Source organism: Conger conger, chromosome 4 (assembly GCF_963514075.1).
Source record: "Conger conger chromosome 4, fConCon1.1, whole genome shotgun sequence".
In the NCBI taxonomy this organism is placed as follows: Eukaryota; Metazoa; Chordata; class Actinopteri; order Anguilliformes; family Congridae; genus Conger; species Conger conger.
The window spans coordinates 36,259,764-36,282,200 of NC_083763.1; the positions used below are offsets into that span (position 1 = coordinate 36,259,764).

A 22,437-nucleotide genomic window follows, 5' to 3' on the forward strand; every position below is an offset into this window, starting at 1 on the left:
GGAGCTGAAGCAGGTGACCTGGTTTTCCCACTGGTGAGGCATGCCGCGCAGGACCCCACAAGTCCCTCCAGGTGGCAGTCAATGGCCACTACACTAAGTCATGGCACTTTTGCTTAATTTTAACAATGCCAAGGTGACCCTGATGTGCCATCTGCAAAACACATCCTCTGAGGGCCATGGGTATCACTGTACAATGGCCACGTGTGATGCAGGCCTCGCCCAGCACGTCAGTTCCTGCTTAACTCGAGAGAACGGTTCCAGTTCGAGTGGGACGCAGGCGGGCCATCCATGTCTAATGTAATCACGGAGCATGGTGAAGACGGGCTCGGCTGCTGAGGCGTTTCCAGATCATGGAGGGATCATGGGTGGACATGTGGAGCTGTCAAAGCCTGGTGGTCTGTCCTTAGGGTAAATGATCGGCCGTACAGGTACAGATGCCACCACTCACACACCCAGATGCATGCGAGTGTCTTTCGCTCGCCCACTGAGTATTTTAGTGCCTGTGAAGCAAAGACCGCGGGCTTCTCCATGCCGTTGTGAAGCTGTGATAAGATGGCAACTGCAGACACATCACAGGTGACGAGTGTCGGGCATTCCAGCTGGAAGTGTACTAGGATGTGGTGAGCAGCTGTTCAGCTCCTCGAAACTTGCCTGGCAGTCAGAGGTCCAGGTCCAAGGGGCGTCCTGTTTGAGCAGCAGCCTCAGTGGAACCATGACGGAAAAGTCGATTGCTGGTGCGGAGAAAACACACTTATCTGTGTTGAGTGTGGCATGGTGGCGGCTGAGTGTGGCAAAAACCTGTTGTAGGCGGGCGTCATGGGTGGCGGCATCAGGCCCACGTACCACAATATCGTTCAGATAGGTGACAGTGCCAGGGCAGCTGGAGAGGATTGTGTACATGATTTTTTGAAAACAACTGGGTGCTGAGCTGAGTCCAAAAGGCATCCTCATGTATGGGTGATGAAGGCAGTCGGAACCTGAAATTCTGGGTGTAACGGGACCTGTAGGTAGCCCTGACGCAAGTCCAATTTAGAGAAAATATGAGAGCCATAGAAGTGGGTTGTGAGCTCCTCCGTTGTAGACAGAGGATATTTGTCAGGCAGCACTGCCTTGTTTACCTCACGGAGGTCGATGCACACTCAGTCCACCGGATTTCTTCCTGGCGATCACAAGGTTAGAAACCCAAGGAGAGGCGTCGCTGGGTTCCATGATACCGTCAGCCTGGAGGCGTTTGAGCTCCTCTGTAACGCCGTCCCGCAGAGCCAGGGGCACACGTCGAAGGGGCCATGTTCCAGTAGTGGTTGAATAGGTCAGGCCAGTTTTGGTGCCATGGGGAAGCTACATGGAGGAACTTTGTTCCGCAATTGTCCTGCAGGCTGAAGCCAAGGCTGATGAAGAGGTCCAGGCCCATGATGTTCAGGGAGGTGGAGTGTGCGCTACAGCCCCACAACCTTGGACCCTTTCCCGTTCCATATCACATACCGTGGTGAGAACATCATGGGCCTGGACCCCTTTATCAGCCTTGGCTTCAGCCTGAGTTATCTGGGTAAAATCAGGTGTTTCAAACTCTGTTCCCTTATTGAATCATGGTACCCCTAGAGTCACCAGACTTTATGCAATGATTCCAGAGAAATAAGATGAAAAAAATGATGCATATGAATATTTGGCATTTGCAGCTTTTTTTCCATTTTCAATACAGGAATACATTTCTGCTTGTCAACAGTTACACATAAGCTGCTTTTGTGGCGTATAAGGATTTAACATTATAGTATCAGAAATTGAGGCGCTGAGTAGTTAAACCTAGGCGAAGAATGGCTAGAGATCAAGGATTTTCAGTTGTTACACATATTAAAGTGTGTGCTGACCATTCCAGATGACAGGTAATTTGTCAAGAAAAAGGCCTAACCAGCTCACTACCTAGCTAGCTACATTAACATTACAGCAATATAAAAAAAATCCACCGCAACATCACCGCAAACAACTTCAACAACAAATAAAGCCGATGGCAATCGCCCACACATATCACAGCACAATCCCAGTACCTAGCTAGCTGGCTAGTAAACATGTTTAAAAGTGAATAACAAAATAACAAGAATCACTACCAGAAAAAAGCTAAATTGACAAAATGTACTACCTTACCTCTAGCTAAAATAATGGCCATGTCCACAAAATCGTGACCGCATTCTCCATCCTTACAAAAAAGCATTTTTAATCCTTGGATTATGTCTAAACTTATCTTTGTACCGTTGCTTCTGTGTGTTTAAAATGGGTCATGTCATTCCTGTCAGCAGCCAGAATTCTTCTTTGCTGCTCTAAAAATTCATTGACTACTGAACAAAATGTCTGCTCTGAATTTTTGGTCCTCCCAAGTACAAGAGAACTTCCAGTCAATTGTGTACTGGGGTATCTCTCAATATCCATTCTTGTGTTTCTTCTTTGCCTGTCCCTCCCTACCTCCCTGTAAACCTTAATTGTTGTCTTTACCTGTGATATTTACTTGTGTATTAGGATGTTTTATTTGGCTAGGTAAGCATTGTTTGGCTAGGTAAGTGGTTCATACATTGTTCATACATTTGCATGTTGCAGTACTATGATTTTAAAAAAATAATTCCGATGATCAAATAGGCCCTGGTCTATATCTTTGTTGTGCAGGTAGCAGTTGAAATTATACTTCCCTCTTGGGTCTTTCAGCGCACTTATCCTTGGGTATGTAATGTAATGTAATCTATCTATCTATTGGGCAGATCATAGTAATGACTGAGCATGTTTGTTTTATAATATTTTCAAGGTGAAAATCCTGCATTAACATTAACTCATAAGTGCTAGTTAGATATTTGTAGTTAATGTGAATGAGGTAACCTAAATGCATGAATAACTCATCATTTGATTACAAAACATTATTGATTCAAATTCTTTGCATCAAAGCTTTGTTTCAGGAATGTTCTGGAAGTTCATTCATCATACCAGCACAGCCAGAGAGTTCTGAGATTTGCCATATGATAAAAAAATAAAAAACACGATTTCTAAAGTCTGACATTTCACACTTAAAATTATAGTTGTCTGCTGCTACAATGAAATGCTCTAACATTTCACACTAACAGGGCATTGATGCAAAAGAGCATGTGTGCTCAGTCAACATACCCTGTATAAATAAAGGTTATTAATAATAACAACATCTAGGCTAAAGAGAAAGCATTCAAATCACGGATATCGAGAGCTGAGTATTTACCCACTAGCATTAGCCAACTACCAAAGTAAGGTTAAGGAAAATGTAAAGAATACCTACACTGACTTTTCAAAAGATTCACCCTTTGAGAACTTACTGGTTACGTGATGTAGTGAGCACCGTAATGTTCAAAATAACATTTTTTGTTAATTTGGTTCTGTACTCTGGCTTTTAGTTTGAAAGGACACAATGACAGTGAGGTTGAAGTGCAGATTGTCAGCTTTAATTTGAGGGTATTTTTATTGGATGAACTGTTTAGAAATGACAGCACCTTTTGTACATTGTGTAGAAGCAATAATGCACTGGTGAGCTTAGCAATGGCAAACAACCTGGGGCTTGTTTCACGAAAGTGATTTGCGAGGATTTTCACTCACAGATGGCAATATCTTATCAAAACATGTTTCACAAAAATGTGTCCCCCCGTATATGGCTCCCTTGGAATATCACCTAGTCTATTTGCGGAATTGATTTAACATTCTCCCCTTTTAATATTAATTCAGTATAATGTGTAAACCGCAATCAAAGTGTAATTGGTTAAAGGTACAATATGTAATTTTGGACTCCTAATGGTCAAGAGAGGAATTCCAGCAACAAAGAACCTCAGACCACAACACTGTTTATCATTCCCAAAGTCTATGAATATAACGTAATATAAAGCGTCATTATACAGTTCAGTGTTTTGGAAAGCTGACAGTGACAAATGTGACAGAGCCTGCTGTCTTTTTGTAGTGTTCTAGTAAGAAAATATTTGCTGAACAGGGGCCTTAATGAAATGTTGACTTTGGTTACTACAAAACACTATTTATATTTTTTGTCTTTGAATTTTTCACTTTAACTAACCAACTATATTATGAGCAAACAAGTTATTTAGCTATGTAACTAGCTGGCCAAATAACTAAGATATGATAGTCTACCACAAGCGATGCAACTGTAACTTACAGTTTGAGAGAAATAAAGGTTTAGCTAAACACGGATGATTTAACACGTAAAGAGATAAAAGGAATCTGCAGCTGCCCAAATTGGACTCCAGACAAGCGATCACTGAAACTCTGTTAGAAAAAAATCCCAGTTTCCTATCAGTAACAACAAGCAAGTTAGCTATTACTAGTTAGCTTATCGAATTTACAAATATCCACCTGAGGCACGCTTGTGCAATCACAACACTACTGCAATCGCAACACTCGCTACTATGTTCGTATTGCCTCAGGTGGATATTTGTAACTTTGTAGAGCTAACTATAGCTAATTTGCTTGTTGCTACCAATAGCAAAATGGTATTGTTTTATAACTAGATATGAAGTGTTCGCTTGGATAATAAGCAATAGTATACAGAGTTTCAGTGATCACTTGTCTGGGGTGCAATTTGGGCAGCTACAATGAACAATCAGAATAAGCCCCAACGCCATTGGCTGTGGCAGTTAGAACCACATTTTCAATCAATGAGCTTGAATTATTGTACAACTGTACTGGTACAGAGTGAAGGCCCATCAACTGTAAATTTTGAAACCCAGATTTAAGGACTATAAACACAGGCAGGGGGTGAACATGTCAGTGATCCTTTTTCAATGATAGGAAGGGATCTACGATGGTCTTATAACAATGTTTCAACACAAAAACCTTCCAAAGCTTCATTTCAGGTTTCTTTAGAAATTGTAAGCTATGAGACATTGATGTTAAAGTTAAATTACATAGGATACAATTACAGTGTATGTAATGTAACATTAGCTAAGATTAAACTTTAATGCAATTAAGACAATACCTGAAATGTATTATTGCAGCCTACACATAGCTATGTTTCAATATAATACCTACAAAAATAAAATGACACAATGTACGTTGTGGTCTTTGAAAACTATTCACTATTCAGCATGATTTAACTAAATATCATCTGTGATATGCTAACTATTCAGCTGGTCCGCAGAATGCCTGCTGATGGCATTAACGTTATCTTATGGCTCAACTGCACTATACTTTCAGTTCAACACCAACTCATGGCTCGTTTGTTCATTCGTTCAATGGCTCATTTGGCTCTTCGTTCGTTCACTCCTTTCAGTCACTACTCATTCACCGGCTCAGTATGGCTCCACGGCTCGCTGATGTAGGTGCCAGTGTTACGTTTAATTGGGATGTTACAAATAACAAAAACACCTAACGTTACATAAAGTGTAGGCTATGATATTCGGCGTAACAGGTGGACGTAATAGCTAAAATAAAACAAACAACTTTTTACAACCTAGCTACAGATTTTTTGTAATCTCACTGCAAGATTATTTTTCCACACTTTATTGGCGCCTGACACCCATTGGCCAGCCCACTTTGCTGAGGAGCACTAACACTGTGCACAAATGCAAAACTTAGATAGAAAACCAAAAGGAAGCAGGTGGATGAGAACGATAGCTGATTTACTGATTGCCTACTGAATGCAGTTGAGGCCTGCAATTGTGATTTCTACGTGAAACGCTCCAAAAAGTGCAGGAAAAATCTGTTGCATCTCGCAGATCTCAGCTCGCACATCGCAACTTTCGTGAAATGAGCCCCTGGGCTGTAAATCTGAAATGGCTCATCCAATATGGATGTAAAAATGCACTTTAACCAACATAATTGTTTTATTACAAGTGTTTGTTTGCTGGAGTAACAACAAAAAATGTCTGTCCAAATATTAGAGAACACACATATAAAATTGAGACTTATTTTGTAAGTCTCAATTTTCTTTCTTATTTTCCAGCCTAATGGTGGCCTGCTTTACTGCCATTGACACTTCTTTGGTCCTCATGTTGAGAGACAACAACAACTACATTACAAATAGGTATTGGTGACAGCCTTAAATGCATTAGCTATCTAAAGAACAGCAGGTGAAATGGACGTGTTTTTTTTTTTAAGTAGGCTAGGTTCTTCCTCTACAATATACGCCGTATCCATCATCTCCTGACGGAGAAAGCCACCCAGCTCCTAGTCCAGGCGCTCGTCATTTCCCGCCTGGATTACTGCAACTCCCTCCTAGCCGGTCTCCCAGCTTGTTCCATCAAGCCCCTCCAGTTGGTCCAGAATGCTGCAGCCCACCTGATCACCAGTCAGCCCAGGTCGGCTCATGTCACCCCACTCCTCATTGGCCACCCCACCCCACTCCTCGCACGCATCCAATTCAAGGCCCTAGTGTTGGCATTTCAGCTAAGGGGACTGCCCCACCTTACATACAATCCTTAATCACTCCCTACTCCCCAGCTAGACCACTCCGGTCTGCCAGCTCTGGTCACCTTATGGTTCCCTCACTACGAGCACCTGGCGGTCGAGCTGCACGTTCACACCTGTTTTCCGTTCTGGTTCCTCAGAGGTGGAATGACTTGCCTACCACTGTCAGGGCAGCAGAATCCCTCCCCCTATTTTGACGCAGACTAAAAACACACCTTTTCTTAGTCCTCCCTCCTGATTTCCCCCCTATCCCTATCCCTCTTGTCTAACCCAGGAAAAAAAAACCCTAAAAAATATTGTAACGTTAACTTTAGGTGGTGGTTGGTAGCCTAGTCAGCTACTTTAGGCTGACTGCACTGTAGTGTACATCAGATGTCAGACAGCAAGGTATGGAGCATGTTCAGTATGTTTAGTTCTGTCATTACTTATTTTGAAACGTACCGATAATCCATGCAAGCTCAGTGTTATGAATGAGGTGTATTGCCTCTGCCACAGATTGCCGTGAGAGTTAGTGGTCCGGTCTCCCAGCATGTAATGTAATGTAATGTAATGGTCCGAGGATCTGGACGGGAGTGTGGTCACTGGTCACACAAGTGTTTTATGTGTGATTTATGGTATTTTATTTCAGTGATTTTTATCTGTATTATTTTATCTATGTAACAAACTGTGACGGATGTGTTGCTTAAGAGTATAGTGCTTTAGGACAATGTGGGTCTGTGTTTAAATGGTGAGTGTGATGGCAACACAGATAGCAAAAAGTGTTTTTATTTAGTTTTAATTTATGTAAAAATTAACCAGATAAAGATTTAATAGAGATTTACCTGCAAAACAGTGCAAAACTGTGGTAGTTGTGCTTCAGGTGAAAGTCAATGTACTGCAGGTAAAATCAACACAACATAATTATGATTATTTAGCTGTTTTTTTGTGTGATGACCATATGTTTAACTCCAATAAAGCACAGAATTCACAGCTATCGTCTGTTTTAATTGTCCACGTTCAATTCAGTTTTTAAAATGACTGTTTATCAGCTTCTCATATGCCAGAGATGATTATTCCAGCTTCCCTCATGTGTAATCAAATAAATACTATATTCCCAGCTGTATATCACGACACTTTAATAGAATTGACAGCTACAAACATGAGCTTGGCACCTTCTAAAAAGAGAACAAAACGCCAGGCAGGGACAGACAACCACAAATTAATGTTTTTCTTCTATGTTTGTGATGTGCAAACAGAATTATTGGCAAGGATAAAATAAACCAAAGTAACATAAAAAAGAGCAGCATTGAAAGATAAGAGAATATTAATGATAACATAATTATAAGACTAATATAAACTCACCAAGCAATAATTGGAGAATTTTTGTACTGTTGCATTTAGCTCTAAAAGAAAAAGAAATAGGGACCTTTTTTGTACTGCTAATGTAGCTCCATTATTTTGATAATTCTATAATTTTAACTGATAATGAGAAAATTACCTAGTTGTATCAGCCCCAAAAGTCAGCAAAATTGACCATTTTACAGTGATTAGACCAAAATATCTATTCTTAGAGGGAGTATGCCCCCAGACCCCGAGTTAAACATTCTCACCCTGCCTCCTCACTTTGCCAAATCACCAGCCGCTTGCTTTCTATGAGGAAAATTACAGCTTAAGCTATTCTAGTAGTTAATCACAGAGCTACTTGTCGCTGGCGGTGAAAGAGCATTTATTTTTAACTGAGCTTACCGTGTCAATTTGAGAAAAAAAAGAATTGGATATCGGTTAGAATGTTTACAACTGAGTTTTGGTTAACCATTTAACTGTTTACACCCCTAATCTGCACCCAGCTAAAATGCTAAAATAAAATGTCTCCAACTAATGGTACACTGCAGTTGACCCATAGTACTGTAATTAGAATACTTAGTATAAATAAATTAGTATATTGTATTTTCCAAATAACCAAGACTAATTATTACCAGATATCCCTACATGATTTACAGTCTCTGATTTCTTTCAGCCTGCAGGCCTGGTGAGGTGCGTTGTGGGAATGGTCAGTGCAGGCCACACTCCAGCCAGTGCAATGTACAAAGCAGTCTACAAAGCAGCTGTGGAGACAGCAGTGAGGAGACCAAATGTGGTAAAGCTGTACCTTTTAAACTGTTGTACATAATGTGTGTCGGATATTTTGTGTTTTGCATATGGAAGTTCAGAATGTAACAGAGTGTATTTTCAGTGTCTGGTAATGCATGTGTTCAGTGTGTTGAGGTTTAAGGGCTCAGTAGACTGCCAATGAATTAAAATTTGGCGGATTTGCTAAAGGCAAAATGGTTGGTTTGCGGCCAAAACAAAGTTTTGAATTTTGCTTTAATCACCGCAGTATGTGCAGCTTGTCAAAAGTTTCATACAACCTCATTAACCACCCCCAATACACCGTCACGTGCAATGGATCAATGTTCCAAGCATGTACTGACATGCACTGAACCCCATGTTCTCTGTTTTGACATGTATTGAATGATCTTGCATTTGAGGACTACATTTTTCTTATATATAGGCCTGTCTCCAAAAAAAAAGCGTGTGCAATATTTGCTTTGATACTTCTTATGGATCAGGAAGCAGTATCTGTAGATGACTGCAATCATTAAACAGGAGAAGGGAAGCCCAAGAGTAGTTTTACCACAATGGCAATTTACCAAGACTTTTAAACTCAGTGCAACTGACTCCCAGAAGACCAGATGTCAGTGGATGAAAGTGGTGGGAGAATGCTGACCTTGTAGACTTTACAGAATGGATGTGAGCAAGTGACAGTAAGAGCTACACTCATCATGCTATACAAGCAAGGCAGCCATGCAGACTGTGGAGTAGTTGTTGGCAACTGTCTGGAGACAAATTATCATTACATTATTACATTACATTACATTACATTACGTGGCATTTAGCAGACGCTATCCAGAGCGACGTACAACAAAGTGCAAATCAAACACAAGAACAAGTGCAAAAGTGGACCTGAGAGGACAGTACAGTTCCGAGTCCTAGTGTAAACATACAGAAACATACAGAAATTCAGAACCCTAGCCTTCAAAACAAACAGTGCTAGAGCAATTGCAGAGCAGAGGGTGGGCAGTAGAATAACTAAATTGGTAGCTAGTGTCCTTGAATAATAGTAACCATGAATTATAAAATAGTAACCAGGTCTTGTATTACTTTTCCAAACAAGCACCCACATTTTTCTGCAACTATAGATTTTTTTAAACTGACTTCTGAAAAAAAAAGGTATTACAGTACATGATGGATTATCACAAGGTTTACATCCCCCTTTCCAACTGAACAAAATGTAATTCAGAATGGGATAATCTGTTCCAATTCAGGTGAATATATGATCCATTTATATTCTGATTGGGTTGTTAACCTGATGGAAGTAATCACTTGTATGACCACAGCCATTGCCAACGATTTCTTTGTTTTAGGTATTTATTTCCAGTTCCGTCATCTCCTCCCACCACTTGATTGGTTGCTTCCCCATCTGGTGTGGAGCCTCATTAAACAAACAGACCACGAGTTGCAGTGAGTATACAGACATTTGCTCCCACCACCATATTCGACCGAAGTTCGGCAGTCTTTGTGAATCCGCCAAATTTGAATTTGGTTCAAGCATACTGAATCCCTTAGAATGCAGGTACACAGTGTACTACTGTGAGGCATAAATGTGTTTGTGTACATGCAATGTTTTTATGCTTGTGTTTGGTATGTAGTGAGTGTGTTGAGTATGTGGTGAATTTTGGTGTATGTGACAGTTAGTATTGGTATGTGACAGTCTGTCCCTCTCAGTAGGTAGATGCTACCTCATGTGTCCCAACAAGGTTTGTGTGCCCAAGACCTCAGTGTGTGATGGCATCATTGACTGCAAAGACCGCAGTGACGAGGTTAACTGCACTAGACTGTGTGAGTTCATCTCTGTGCTTACATCTCACTGTCAGGGAATTGATAGGAAATGCCAAAGGGCCAGCTGGTCTACAGATTGATAAGGAGCGAGAACTGGTGGGAGTTGGCCATGTGAGGTGTAAATGTGTGTGACTTCATTTTGACATCCTTTTTAAGATGCAAAACTGCAACAGACCTGGCTTTTTACTTTTTGGTTTGAATTAGAAGTTAGCATCCAAGTCCTGCACCTTGATCTGGCATTTTACTTTTCAGTACTGGTCTTTTGGAATGTTTGGCTGTTTTCAGGTTTCTTGAGCATTTTGGGAGGAAACAAGCTGTGACTTATGTGTCTGTGTTTGTAACCTTCATTGTTTTAAGGTAGATGAGCCATATCTTCAGATTAGATGTGAATTATTTTTGTAAATCTCTTGATTTTCACCCGGTTGCAAGTTGTGCATTTTGATAAAGGTTGTTACAACAGGTTGCTCTGCCTATCACTGAATTTGGTCATTAAAATTACATGTTGGTTAAGTGATGTGTTTTAACTGTTGACATACTTGTGTGCAGTATTGAGAGTGCTGGACATTTAAATGAGGGTGTTGACTGTTAAAACTACAGGATTCAGGAATTGCAATTTTAAACACATTCACATAATCCTCGCTTCCCCAACACTCCTTTCTGATCAATCCAGCTACACACTGTCTGTGACTGATCTCTCAATCCACACAGTCTGTGATTAGCTGTTCTCTCTATCCCCACAGCCTGTCTATGAATGATCTCTCCATCCCCACTGCCTGCATGTAACTGATCTCTCCATCTACACAGCCTGGGTGTGACTGATCTTTCCCTCTCCAAAGTCTGTGTGTGACAAAACTCTCTACCCCCGCAGACTAATTGTGACTAATCTGTCCATCTCTACATGCCTGTTTGTGACTGATCTTTCTTTTATATTTTTGATAGCTGATCATGATAGAATTCAAATCCAGACTGTCTCAAATACTTTACAGAGTAACAGAAGGGAAAAAGGGCAAATACCAGCCCTAAGGCATAAGCCCCCAAATAGCACAAGGCTAAAAAAAACTTCCCATTTTGGAGAAAACCCCTCAAACAGCTCTAGGGGGATGCCCAGCCTGTGCTTGCCTACTGGTTAAGATGGTAACAGTTGAGGTATTAAACTAACAGGTAAACTAGAAAGTACACATTGAGTGATGTAAATGCAGTTCAGCAGGAGGGGGCTGAATCTGTAGAGCAGTCCACTTGGAGCGGTCCATTAGCTCAGGAGGGAAGGGGGCAGATGCCTCAGGAAAAGGAAACAAAGGAGGATGTTAGGCACTGTGGAATTTATAAGTATTTAGAATATGATGTTTCTGTGCCAACTCTATTTCAGTTAATGTTAACTGTTAAGGCCTCCTCAGTGCCACCGGTCAAGTGTGGATTTCTAGAATCACTAGCCTGACCTGTCAACCATGCCCAAAATGCCAGTACCACACAGACCTCCCCAGGGGCTAAGGTCCTACTAACCCCACTGGCACTGTTAATGCAGGCTCATTGCCACTGGTCCCATGTAGATTTCCAAATTACTTACTTGGCAACCATCTCCAGAAATACAGTGGTGTGAAAAAGTGTTTGCCCCCTTCCTGATTTCTTTTTTTTTTTTTTTTTTTTTTTTTGCATGTTTGTCACACTTAAATGTTTCAGATCACCAAACAAATTTAAATATTAGTCAGACAACACAAGTAAATACAAAATGCAGTTTTTAAATGAAGGCCCTGTGTGAAAAAGTGATTGCCCCCTAAACCTAATAACTGGTTGGGCCACCCTTAGCAGCAACAACTGCAAATATAAAAGCGTTTGCGATAACTTGCAATGAGTCTCTTACAGCGCTGTGGAGGAATTTTGGCCCACTCATCTTTGCAGAATTGTTGTAATTCAGTCACATTGGAGGGTTTTCGAGCATGAACTGCCTTTTTAAGGTCATGCCACAGCATCTCAATATGATTCAGGTCAGGACTTTGACTAGGAACTCCAAAGTCTTCATTTTGTTTTTCTTCAACCATTCAGAGGTGGACTTGCTGGTGTGTTTTGGATCATTGTCCTGCTGCAGAACCCAAGTTCGTTTCAGCTTGAGGTCACGAACAGATGGCCGGACATTCTCCTTCAGGATTTTTTGGTAGACAGCAGAATTCATGGTTCCATTTATCACAGCAAGTCTTCCAGGTCCTGAAGCAGCAAAACAGCCCCAGACCATCACACTCCCACCACCATATTTTACTGTTGGTATGATGTTCTTTTTCTGAAATGCGGTGTTACTTTTACGCCAGATGTAATGGGACACACACCTTCCAAAAAGTTCAACTTTTGTCTTGTCAGACCACAGAGTATTTTCCCAAAAGTCTTGGGGAACATCCCCAAGACTTTTGATGTTTTCTGGCAAAATTGAGACGAGCCTTAATGTTCTTTTTGCTCAGCAGTGGTTTTCGTCTTGGAACTCTGCCATGCAGGCCATTTTTGCCCAGTCTCTTTCTTATGGTGGAGTCATGAACACTGACCTTAACTGAGGCAAGTGAGGCCTGCAGTTCTTTGGATGTTGTTGTGGGGTCTTTTGTGACCTCTTGGATGAGTCGTCGCTGCGCTCTTGGGGTAATTTTGGTCGGCCGGCCACTCCTGGGAAGGTTCACCACTGTTCCATGTTTTCGCCATTTGTGGATAATGGCTCTCACTGTGGTTCGCTGGAGTCCCAAAGCTTTAGAAATGGCTTTATAACCTTTTCCAGACTGATAGATCTCAATTACTTTCTTTCTCATTTGTTCCTGAATTTCTTTAGATCTCGGCATGATGTCTAGCTTTTGAGGATCATTTGGTCTACTTCACTTTGTCAGGCAGGTCCTATTTAAGTGATTTCTTGATTGAGAACAGGTGTGGCAGTAATCAGGCCTGGGTGTGGCTAGAGAAATTGAACTCAGTTTTGATAAACCACAGTTTTAACAGGGGGGGGGGAAATCACTTTTTCACACAGGGCCATGTAGGTTTGGATTTTTTTTCTCCCTTAATAATAAAAACCTTCATTTTAAAACTGCATTTTTTGTTTACTTGTGTTGTCTTTGACTAATATTTAAATTTGTTTGATGATCTGAAACATTTAAGTGTGACAAACATGCAAAAAAAATAAGAAATCAGGAAGGGGGCAAACACTTTTTCACACCACTGTATACACTACCAGGTAGCCTGTGTCTTGAGAATGGTGGGGTTGAGAGGTTGGTGGGGTTCTGTCACCATGGAGGGCCACTTCGCTGGAAGCGCATTCTGAAGGGGAGAGAGCAGACCGTAATGGGGTGCTGACACACCATACCATTCCAAAAAGGGAGGCAGCGTTGCTCTGAGCACGCCTATATAAACTGCTAATTACTAATGCAAACTAGCGATCTAATAATTATCCTAACAATTGCAGCGTCCAAAGTATCTAACTGATTCTGATCACCTAATCAGAATAACAGAACCGAGCGAAACTGCCGGCGGCTGGTGAAAAACACATTAGATTTGCTGACTAATAACGAAAAGCAAGACACCTGGTATAACTAACACAGCGATTTGACAACAAATCTACAACAGCTGAGACTAACAAGGTTTCTTTATTACCTACTGCTCACACACAAAAAACACAGAAACTATACTTAAGTTCCCTGGATGTCTTCAAGTACACACCGCTAGTGGAAAAAATGCACTGATCACTGAGGCAGCCAGACATTACCTGCTTATAAAAATCAATTTGGGTGTGAAACCAATATACAGTCAAGCAGAGATTGAGATGTAGGTGTAACACGATTATATTATAATTATATTCAGATTTCCAAAAAGATTTTTTTCTTTACTAGACGTTTTAATAGTCCAATTCTTATTGAAATCACCTAATATAATAATTTCATTTCTACAAGTAATAGAATTTATAGTCAGGTGCAGAAGGAGGTCTATAAATGTTTCCAATAGTTATGTACTTATTCTCATGCAGAGTTACTTATACAATATGGTATGCAACTGATGCTTCTCACTCAGTGACTCTAAAAAGTGGGGCATTTATTTAGAAAATGTGTGTTTGGAGATGCACAGTTTTGTGTTGGTGAGCGTGCGTCGGCAAGAAGAGAGGCTCCCAGGGCTGCCCAGTCATGCCACATTTTCATCCCAAAATCTACTCAAAAATTCCATTTAGGTGTTTTAAATATGGGGCGGCATGGATGGTGCAGTGGGTAGCGCTGCCGCCTCACAGCAAGGAGGTCCTGGGTTCGAATCCCCGTCGGCCGGGGCCTCTCTGTGCGGAGTTTGCATGTTCTCCCCGTGTCTGCGTGGGTTTCCGCCGGGTACTCCGGTTTCCTCCCACAGTCCAAAGACATGCAGGTTAGGCTGATTGGAGAGTCTAAATTGCCCATAGGTATGAGTTGTAGGGACTACAACTTCCACATTCCCACAGGAAAATTCTGCGACGTCCACCACGAATGACGTCTAACTTGGTTCAGCCAATCCCGTAATGGCGGGAGCAATAAACGGTCCCGTATAAGAGCAAGACACGTTCTTGGGATCTCTCTTCTGGCTCTTCTGCTTCTTCTGCCTCTTCTGCTTCTTCTCTTTGACGCACCCTTTTTGGGCATTCGCTTCAGCTCATCTGCTCCGAGACTCGGACAGAGGCTGAAGGCTGCACAGCGCACTACCAGGCCTACGGACGCACCCAGTTACCTCGCGGTAACTACGTGGCCTATAGTGAGTGGAAATTGTTGTACGCGGAACGCTACATCAGTTTACCCCAATAAAGCTCAACAACGAAACAGCAACGAACTTTTACACCTGGAAAAGGACCAGCGGACCAGACGACAACGCGCTGCTAAGACGGGAACACCCCAGCCTGCGCATCTCTCCCGGACACCATTCACAGCACCATCGCCGCTTCTACAAGGACAGCATGTCTTTTGGATCCAGCAATGCGTATGGACTCAGTAAGAAAACAAACATTCAGGCATAGCCAGTGTTTAGTTTAGTCTTAACTGTTTTTGTGAATCTGTGTTTCAATATTTTCCATCCAACCATTGTAATGTGTTTGGTTAGCTACATATATATGTACGTGGATTGATTCGCCGTCTTTTGCGCATATATAGAGTAAAACTACGCAAGTAGTCCCTTCTCACAGCTAACTCTAACTCATTACCACACCCAGAACTCTAGCGACACGCGCGCTTGCGCGCGCCACACACACGCACACGCACATACCCAACTAAATTTCCTTACTAACTTCCCGTTAGTTTATTTGTTATGTGTTTGTATGTTTGTTTAATAAATATATTTTATTAAACCCCGGTGTCCGTTTTGGAATCGCATAGACATGAGAGCCGAGTTAAAGCAGTCTTTCGAAGAACTTCCAACCTTCAGGTTATCGGTATGTTTAATCATTAAAATTGGTTATTTTAATTATTAATTAAAATACTAAATTTGTGGTTAGATATTTCTGATAATAGTAATTTTATGAGACTGATTACTTTTTGCAGTTATACTGCTACACAACGTTTAACTGGCGCCCCGGTTTCGTAGAGAGTAAAATCCCTGCGTTATTTGGCGGCCCGTGCAAGGACCCTACATAATTTGGAGTCCCGTGCGAGGACCCCTACATATTTTGGTGCCCCGTGTGAGGAAGACTAGCTTTGGCTCAAATTTCATGTCTTGTGACTTCATAACGAATTCCCCTTCCTAATTTGGAGCTCTGCGTGAGAAAGACGAGCTTTGGCTCATGTCACGTGACTCCAGAACGAATTCTCGGCATTCTTTCTCAGCTAAATTGCCACCAGTGCAATTTTTTGAAAATACCGCTAGATGTCACCCTTGTACCATTTTTGAAAGCCTGCATGAGCCGCTTTCTCAATATACTGCCCCCTCGTGTAACATTGTGGCATTACATTCGTAATCTTACACGGTAGTTTGTTGATTGGCATTTACCTTCCGGTATAATACGTATTATCAATAATAGTATTATTAACCGCACTGTATTATTAATTATAATTACTTTGTCAAAGTAATTTTAATAATTAATTGAATTTTACATTTAAATCCAAATTTAATTGTAATTTCAACCAATCACATTCTGGTATTTAGGATTAATGTGATCAGCATCACAGTTCCTATTTTACGGTCTGAATATCCGCCATATGTTCGGTCATTTTGCTGTTGTTGCATTGCAGTACCGCTAGTGCAACTCGAGTCCCTGTGTGATGCTATAGCTACCTTGTACTATAGTTAGAGAATATTCAAAGAGCGTTTTAAATTCTTTATCCTTCATCACAACTTGTTTGTTGGATTGTGATTTTGGTGAACAATTCATTGCCAACTTTTAGGAGCTCAAGGCCCTTGTGAAATAGTTAACTTCAAGAGTACCCTCTTAAGTTACTGATTCAGCTTTTAGCTTTATTTGGCGTGAGATATGGAACCCATATCTATTGATGAGTACCTTTCCTTTTTAGCCCAAGGTTTAGCACCTGGCTACGTAGCTTTCCTGAATCAGATGAACCTCACTGATTGTAGGAAAGAAATGTTCTCCTTAATCAACGAGAAAGGTCACTCCCCCACCCAGTCAAAAGACCCAATTCTAAGTTGTCTGGTCTTGAATTTTGCCAGACAGATTAGTCTTGCTCTTCAGAGCAACAAAAACTTAGAATCAGAGATGGCATACCTCAAAGGACAACACACCAGTGTTTTACTTGAGCTTCAAACTGTTGGCAAGAAAGCAGTACAATACTTGCGTGATCTGCATTCAGCCGAATCAGATCTTTGTTCCTACAGAGAGGAATTATTTCAGTTGAAGAGTGGATGCCACAAGCTACCACATCCACTCTCTTCTGTAAGCCTGCTTTCTCAGGCTTGCCCAACTCCAGCTTCTCCTGCTTCCTCCTTACACCACAAGGCGGGGGAAGGGGGGTCACAAATTGATTCGGGTTTGTCAGATCCCGGTTCCACAGCTTGCTCTGATGGAGACTCGTCAGTCTCCTCAGATTGCAGTGCTGTTGACCACCCATGCAATGGTTTGCCCACCTCTTCCCTGGAGAGGGAAAGGAGGGACTCCATCCCAACGGTGGTCCATCTCCGCAAGGGAGAAACAGTCAGGCAAGTACAGGACTCCACCTTCCATGCCCACCCCTCTCGTGAGGAGGTCAGGGAACCCTCCCGTGGACACGGTAGAGGAGATCTAACGTTATTAATTGGGCACACAAAAAGCAACGCTAATCCCGCTAGCTTTCCCTTTATAACTGAGAGGATAGGTGACAGCTCTGTACACTACACTGACAGCGACAATTCATCTTCTGCCAACCATTGTGAGAATGACAGTTTTGTAGCTCCACCCTCTAAACCAAACCGAGGACGTCGAGCTCCGCATGAAACGCATTCACATTCAAATGTGATTTCAGGCTCTCCTTCTCCAAACAGGCAGACTAGTGCAACTTCACATGGTCTTCGCTTTGAGGAGCTAGAGGCCATGGCGAAGTATGTCCACACATTTGACCCGAAGAACTCCGAATTTAACATTCAGAGTTACTTGAGGGAAGTTGACTACTGTCTCTCGGATCTGCCCAGGGCAACCGATCGAGAAAAGGTACGACTTGTATGGAAAACCTCAACCAGAGAGATCCATACATTTATGGAACAACTTCCACCACAGGTTCGTTCCAGCTATCCCAAGGTTTGTGAAGCATTGGTAGCTGAGTACCTGCCACGGTTTGATCAGGCCACAGCCATGATCAAATCTGTGGAGGTTAAACACAGCCGTACAGAAAGACCAAAAGACTTTTACCAACGTCTTAAACATGCTTTTTTCCAGGGCAGAAACGGACCAGGCTTAGATGAAGATCAAGCCTTCAAATCCCTTTTTATGCACAACCTGCACCCCTGTGTCCGAACTCATGTTTCACTGTTTTCAAGGGGCCAGCACTCAGCCTTTGAATTAAGAAATGAAGCCCAAATGGTCTGGGACACTTTAAGGATTGTGCCCAGGAACGAGGTATTGGAAACAGCTAAGCACGTTGTTCCAACCAAGCCCGCCGGCACTTCCCAAGTTGCCCCATTAAAGTCTAATGGCTCAAAACAACGGCATGTGAGTAAGTTCCCGGTTAAGAGCCACCGTGGTCGCTTCTCACACTCTGATTCCAGCCAGAATTGGAGAGAAGACCGACCCGGTAGGCCCAAGCCTCAGAGTCACCAGCATGACTCTGATAGGGAAGATACCTTGTCTGAAGAGAGCTTCTTCAGTTCCTCTGAGGACAACTAAAGCCTCTAACCTTTGTTCAGTAGTGTGTATGCCTTGAGTAACCACTCCAAAGAGCTATCTGGTCTTGTTCAACCTCCATCAAAAGACGTTGAATAAGACTGATCTATAGCCGTGGTCTCCTCACAGGCAGACTCCCAGCTGAAGCTTTGACCACTTTCTTTTGCACACCTTTCCTACCAAAGGGGGGTGGCAAAATAAACTGGTAGTTTATAGCAGCCACTTAGATTTGCATGTAGCAGCAGCAAACGCAGATCGTAAGTAGGTACTGTAGAGTTAAATCCGACACCTGTTATAACTCGTAAACGTTCATTGCTTCTTTCTACACCTACTGAACCATCGTAAAGTATTGCATGTAGAAACTACAGGGTAATCTTTACAAGTATATTGCCACACCCCAGTGTGCCTTACTCCACCTCTTCCCCAAGCAAGACAAGACCACTTGTGAGCTTACCACATCATTCAGAAATGAGACCACCTCTCCATTTCCTTCCTGATGACACAGCCATAAGGTTAAGCTTGGATACAGAAAGCTGCCCTAATTTGAAAATGCCCCCACATATTTCAGATGACAACCCTCGTCAGCAACCTGACTGTAGGGACTAGAACAATTGGTCAGTCTGAACAAGACTTCCAAAAAGGCTACAGCCTCTCCATCCTAGACCCCTACATCATCTGAACATTTTCATGGCTGGGTCATTCCTGTTGGTGCTCCACCTTCTGGACACCATCCAATAACTAACAAAACACCTGAACTAACAAAACGACTAACGCTTTCACCAAGGTTTGTCATGTTTTGTGACAATGTATTCACTGTTCGACCTTAGTGTTTCACATTGTTTGTATCATGTGTTTTAGACCAGTTTAGTTAATTGTTGATAAATGCCTGGATGTTTGTCAGTCAATTGTGAACTGTGTTACCGACCCAATATACTTGACCTGTGGACTGTGAACTGACTTTTGTGCTCTCAAGGAACACTGGCTTCAGCCGCATCCTGAGACCACAGGGGGGATGTAGGGACTACAACTTCCACATTCCCACAGGAAAATTCTGCGACGTCCACCACGAATGACGTCTAACTTGGTTCAGCCAATCCCGTAATGGCGGGAGCAATAAACGGTCCCGTATAAGAGCAAGACACGTTCTTGGGATCTCTCTTCTGGCTCTTCTGCTTCTTCTGCCTCTTCTGCTTCTTCTCTTTGACGCACCCTTTTTGGGCATTCGCTTCAGCTCATCTGCTCCGAGACTCGGACAGAGGCTGAAGGCTGCACAGCGCACTACCAGGCCTACGGACGCACCCAGTTACCTCGCGGTAACTACGTGGCCTATAGTGAGTGGAAATTGTTGTACGCGGAACGCTACATCAGTTTACCCCAATAAAGCTCAACAACGAAACAGCAACGAACTTTTACACCTGGAAAAGGACCAGCGGACCAGACGACAACGCGCTGCTAAGACGGGAACACCCCAGCCTGCGCATCTCTCCCGGACACCATTCACAGCACCATCGCCGCTTCTACAAGGACAGCATGTCTTTTGGATCCAGCAATGCGTATGGACTCAGTAAGAAAACAAACATTCAGGCATAGCCAGTGTTTAGTTTAGTCTTAACTGTTTTTGTGAATCTGTGTTTCAATATTTTCCATCCAACCATTGTAATGTGTTTGGTTAGCTACATATATATGTACGTGGATTGATTCGCCGTCTTTTGCGCATATATAGAGTAAAACTACGCAAGTAGTCCCTTCTCACAGCTAACTCTAACTCATTACCACACCCAGAACTCTAGCGACACGCGCGCTTGCGCGCGCCACACACACGCACACGCACATACCCAACTAAATTTCCTTACTAACTTCCCGTTAGTTTATTTGTTATGTGTTTGTATGTTTGTTTAATAAATATATTTTATTAAACCCCGGTGTCCGTTTTGGAATCGCATAGACATGAGAGCCGAGTTAAAGCAGTCTTTCGAAGAACTTCCAACCTTCAGGTTATCGGTATGTTTAATCATTAAAATTGGTTATTTTAATTATTAATTAAAATACTAAATTTGTGGTTAGATATTTCTGATAATAGTAATTTTATGAGACTGATTACTTTTTGCAGTTATACTGCTACACAACGTTTAACTGGCGCCCCGGTTTCGTAGAGAGTAAAATCCCTGCGTTATTTGGCGGCCCGTGCAAGGACCCTACATAATTTGGAGTCCCGTGCGAGGACCCCTACAGAGTTTGTGAGTGAATGGTGTGTGTGCCCTGCGATGGACTGGTGACCTGTCCAGGGTGTATTCCTGCCTTTCGCCCAATGTATGCTGGGATAGGCTCCAGCCCCCCTGCGACCCTGTTCAGGATAAGCGGGTTAAGATAATGGATGGATGGATGGATGTTTTAAATATGTTATTTGAACATATTTTCATCATGTTCACTCCCTTTTGCGACTGAATAAAAAAGGTATATACTGCGACAAAATAGCCCAATTTGATGTGACAACTGTGAACATGACAACACTGGAGGCTCCCCCTTTGCCTAGCGTGGGGGACGTTACAATATGATCGTGTTTCATACAGAGTTCATTTTGTCAGAACATCTAGGCTATGATGCCCATAGGTAACACACTTATGCCTGTTGTCTATTCAAAAACATTGGTTAAAACCTAGCTAATCATTCTCACAACCTTGTCCGTGTTAATTAATAGGCTACCTAGGTAGAACTCGTCAAAATGAATTGGCCAATCCCGACAAGTGATACCTCATTTTGTAGCTCTCATCATTCAGATCAAATTAAAAAAAGAAGAGATACGCCATTGACTGTATTGCAAAGTACAGATTTTCTCCCTTAGTTAATATTGGCCTAAAACCAATATTTCAGTCTTTTCTGAGTTCAAAAGCAGAAAGCATAGAAGCCTTTATATCTACAATGCAAGTGGTCATGCTTCGCCAGGTTATATACAGTGGTTTCATGTTTCATTTGGTGGTTTCTTCTGTGGCTGGGAAATGATAATGTCTTCTGACAGTAAGGGCAGCCAGGTTGCATTAAGGCCTTTTTGGTATTTTTCCCAAATAACTTTTGGAGCGATAATTTGCCATTGTTTTTTGTTTATTCTTCCTGCTGCAGTGAGTAATCTGGTAACAATAATCGTGTTAATTTTTGGTTTTAGGTTTACTCAGAGCCATAGAAAGAGACTTGCCTCAATGAAGGGTCAAAACACTAGGTCCATTTTAATGCATGCATTTCTATTAGCAGCAAAAATATAAACTGAGTAAACAGTATATGCATTGATTTGCCCTATATACAGTGCAAACTTTATTGGATTTGTGTATGTAATTCCAAGATTCTTATAAAAATAGTGAAAAATAAAATTGGATTGTAATTACCTTGTAATTGTATAAGTTCAGTGTTGTTCCCGAGCATTGTGTTTTAATAGGTTTAGGTGATCCACCAATCATCCGCTGGCTGCCTACCGCAGGGGTGCCCTGTGGAGTGGTGCCAGGTCGTCCTTGTGATTGGCAGCTCAGCGGGTGGGGGCTGGGCAGAGGGGATTTTATGAGCTGTGCAGGGAGAGAGTCGCTCTCTTCCGTGGGTGCGACAAAACTGTTACAGTGTTAACTAGAGTGAGGGCCATTTCACTTATCAAGGGTCATTTGCTTTATCAACTCACAAATAAACTGCACTGTTTATAAGAGAACTTGTGTGGACAGCTGTTTATCGTGACAGGAACGCTACAATATTATGTTTAACTTCTACAGTAGCCATGATTATTTATGGAGGAATGTCACGTATGTTGCCTATGTTTATGAAACTAGACTAAATGCAGGAGGATGCAACTTTGAAAA

General features: G+C 42.1%; 1 protein-coding gene across 1 annotated transcript in view; it reads left to right on the forward strand.

Annotated features, from left to right (window-relative positions):
- LOC133126607 (suppressor of tumorigenicity 14 protein homolog) overlaps positions 1–22,437 on the forward strand; it is a 460,185-nt gene that overhangs the window by 337,091 nt on the left and 100,657 nt on the right. Inside the window, exons 12-13 of the mRNA XM_061238951.1 lie at positions 8,411–8,530; positions 10,219–10,332. Of these exons, the coding sequence (XP_061094935.1) occupies positions 8,411–8,530; positions 10,219–10,332 (234 nt within the window). The remainder of the gene's footprint in view (positions 1–8,410; positions 8,531–10,218; positions 10,333–22,437) is intronic.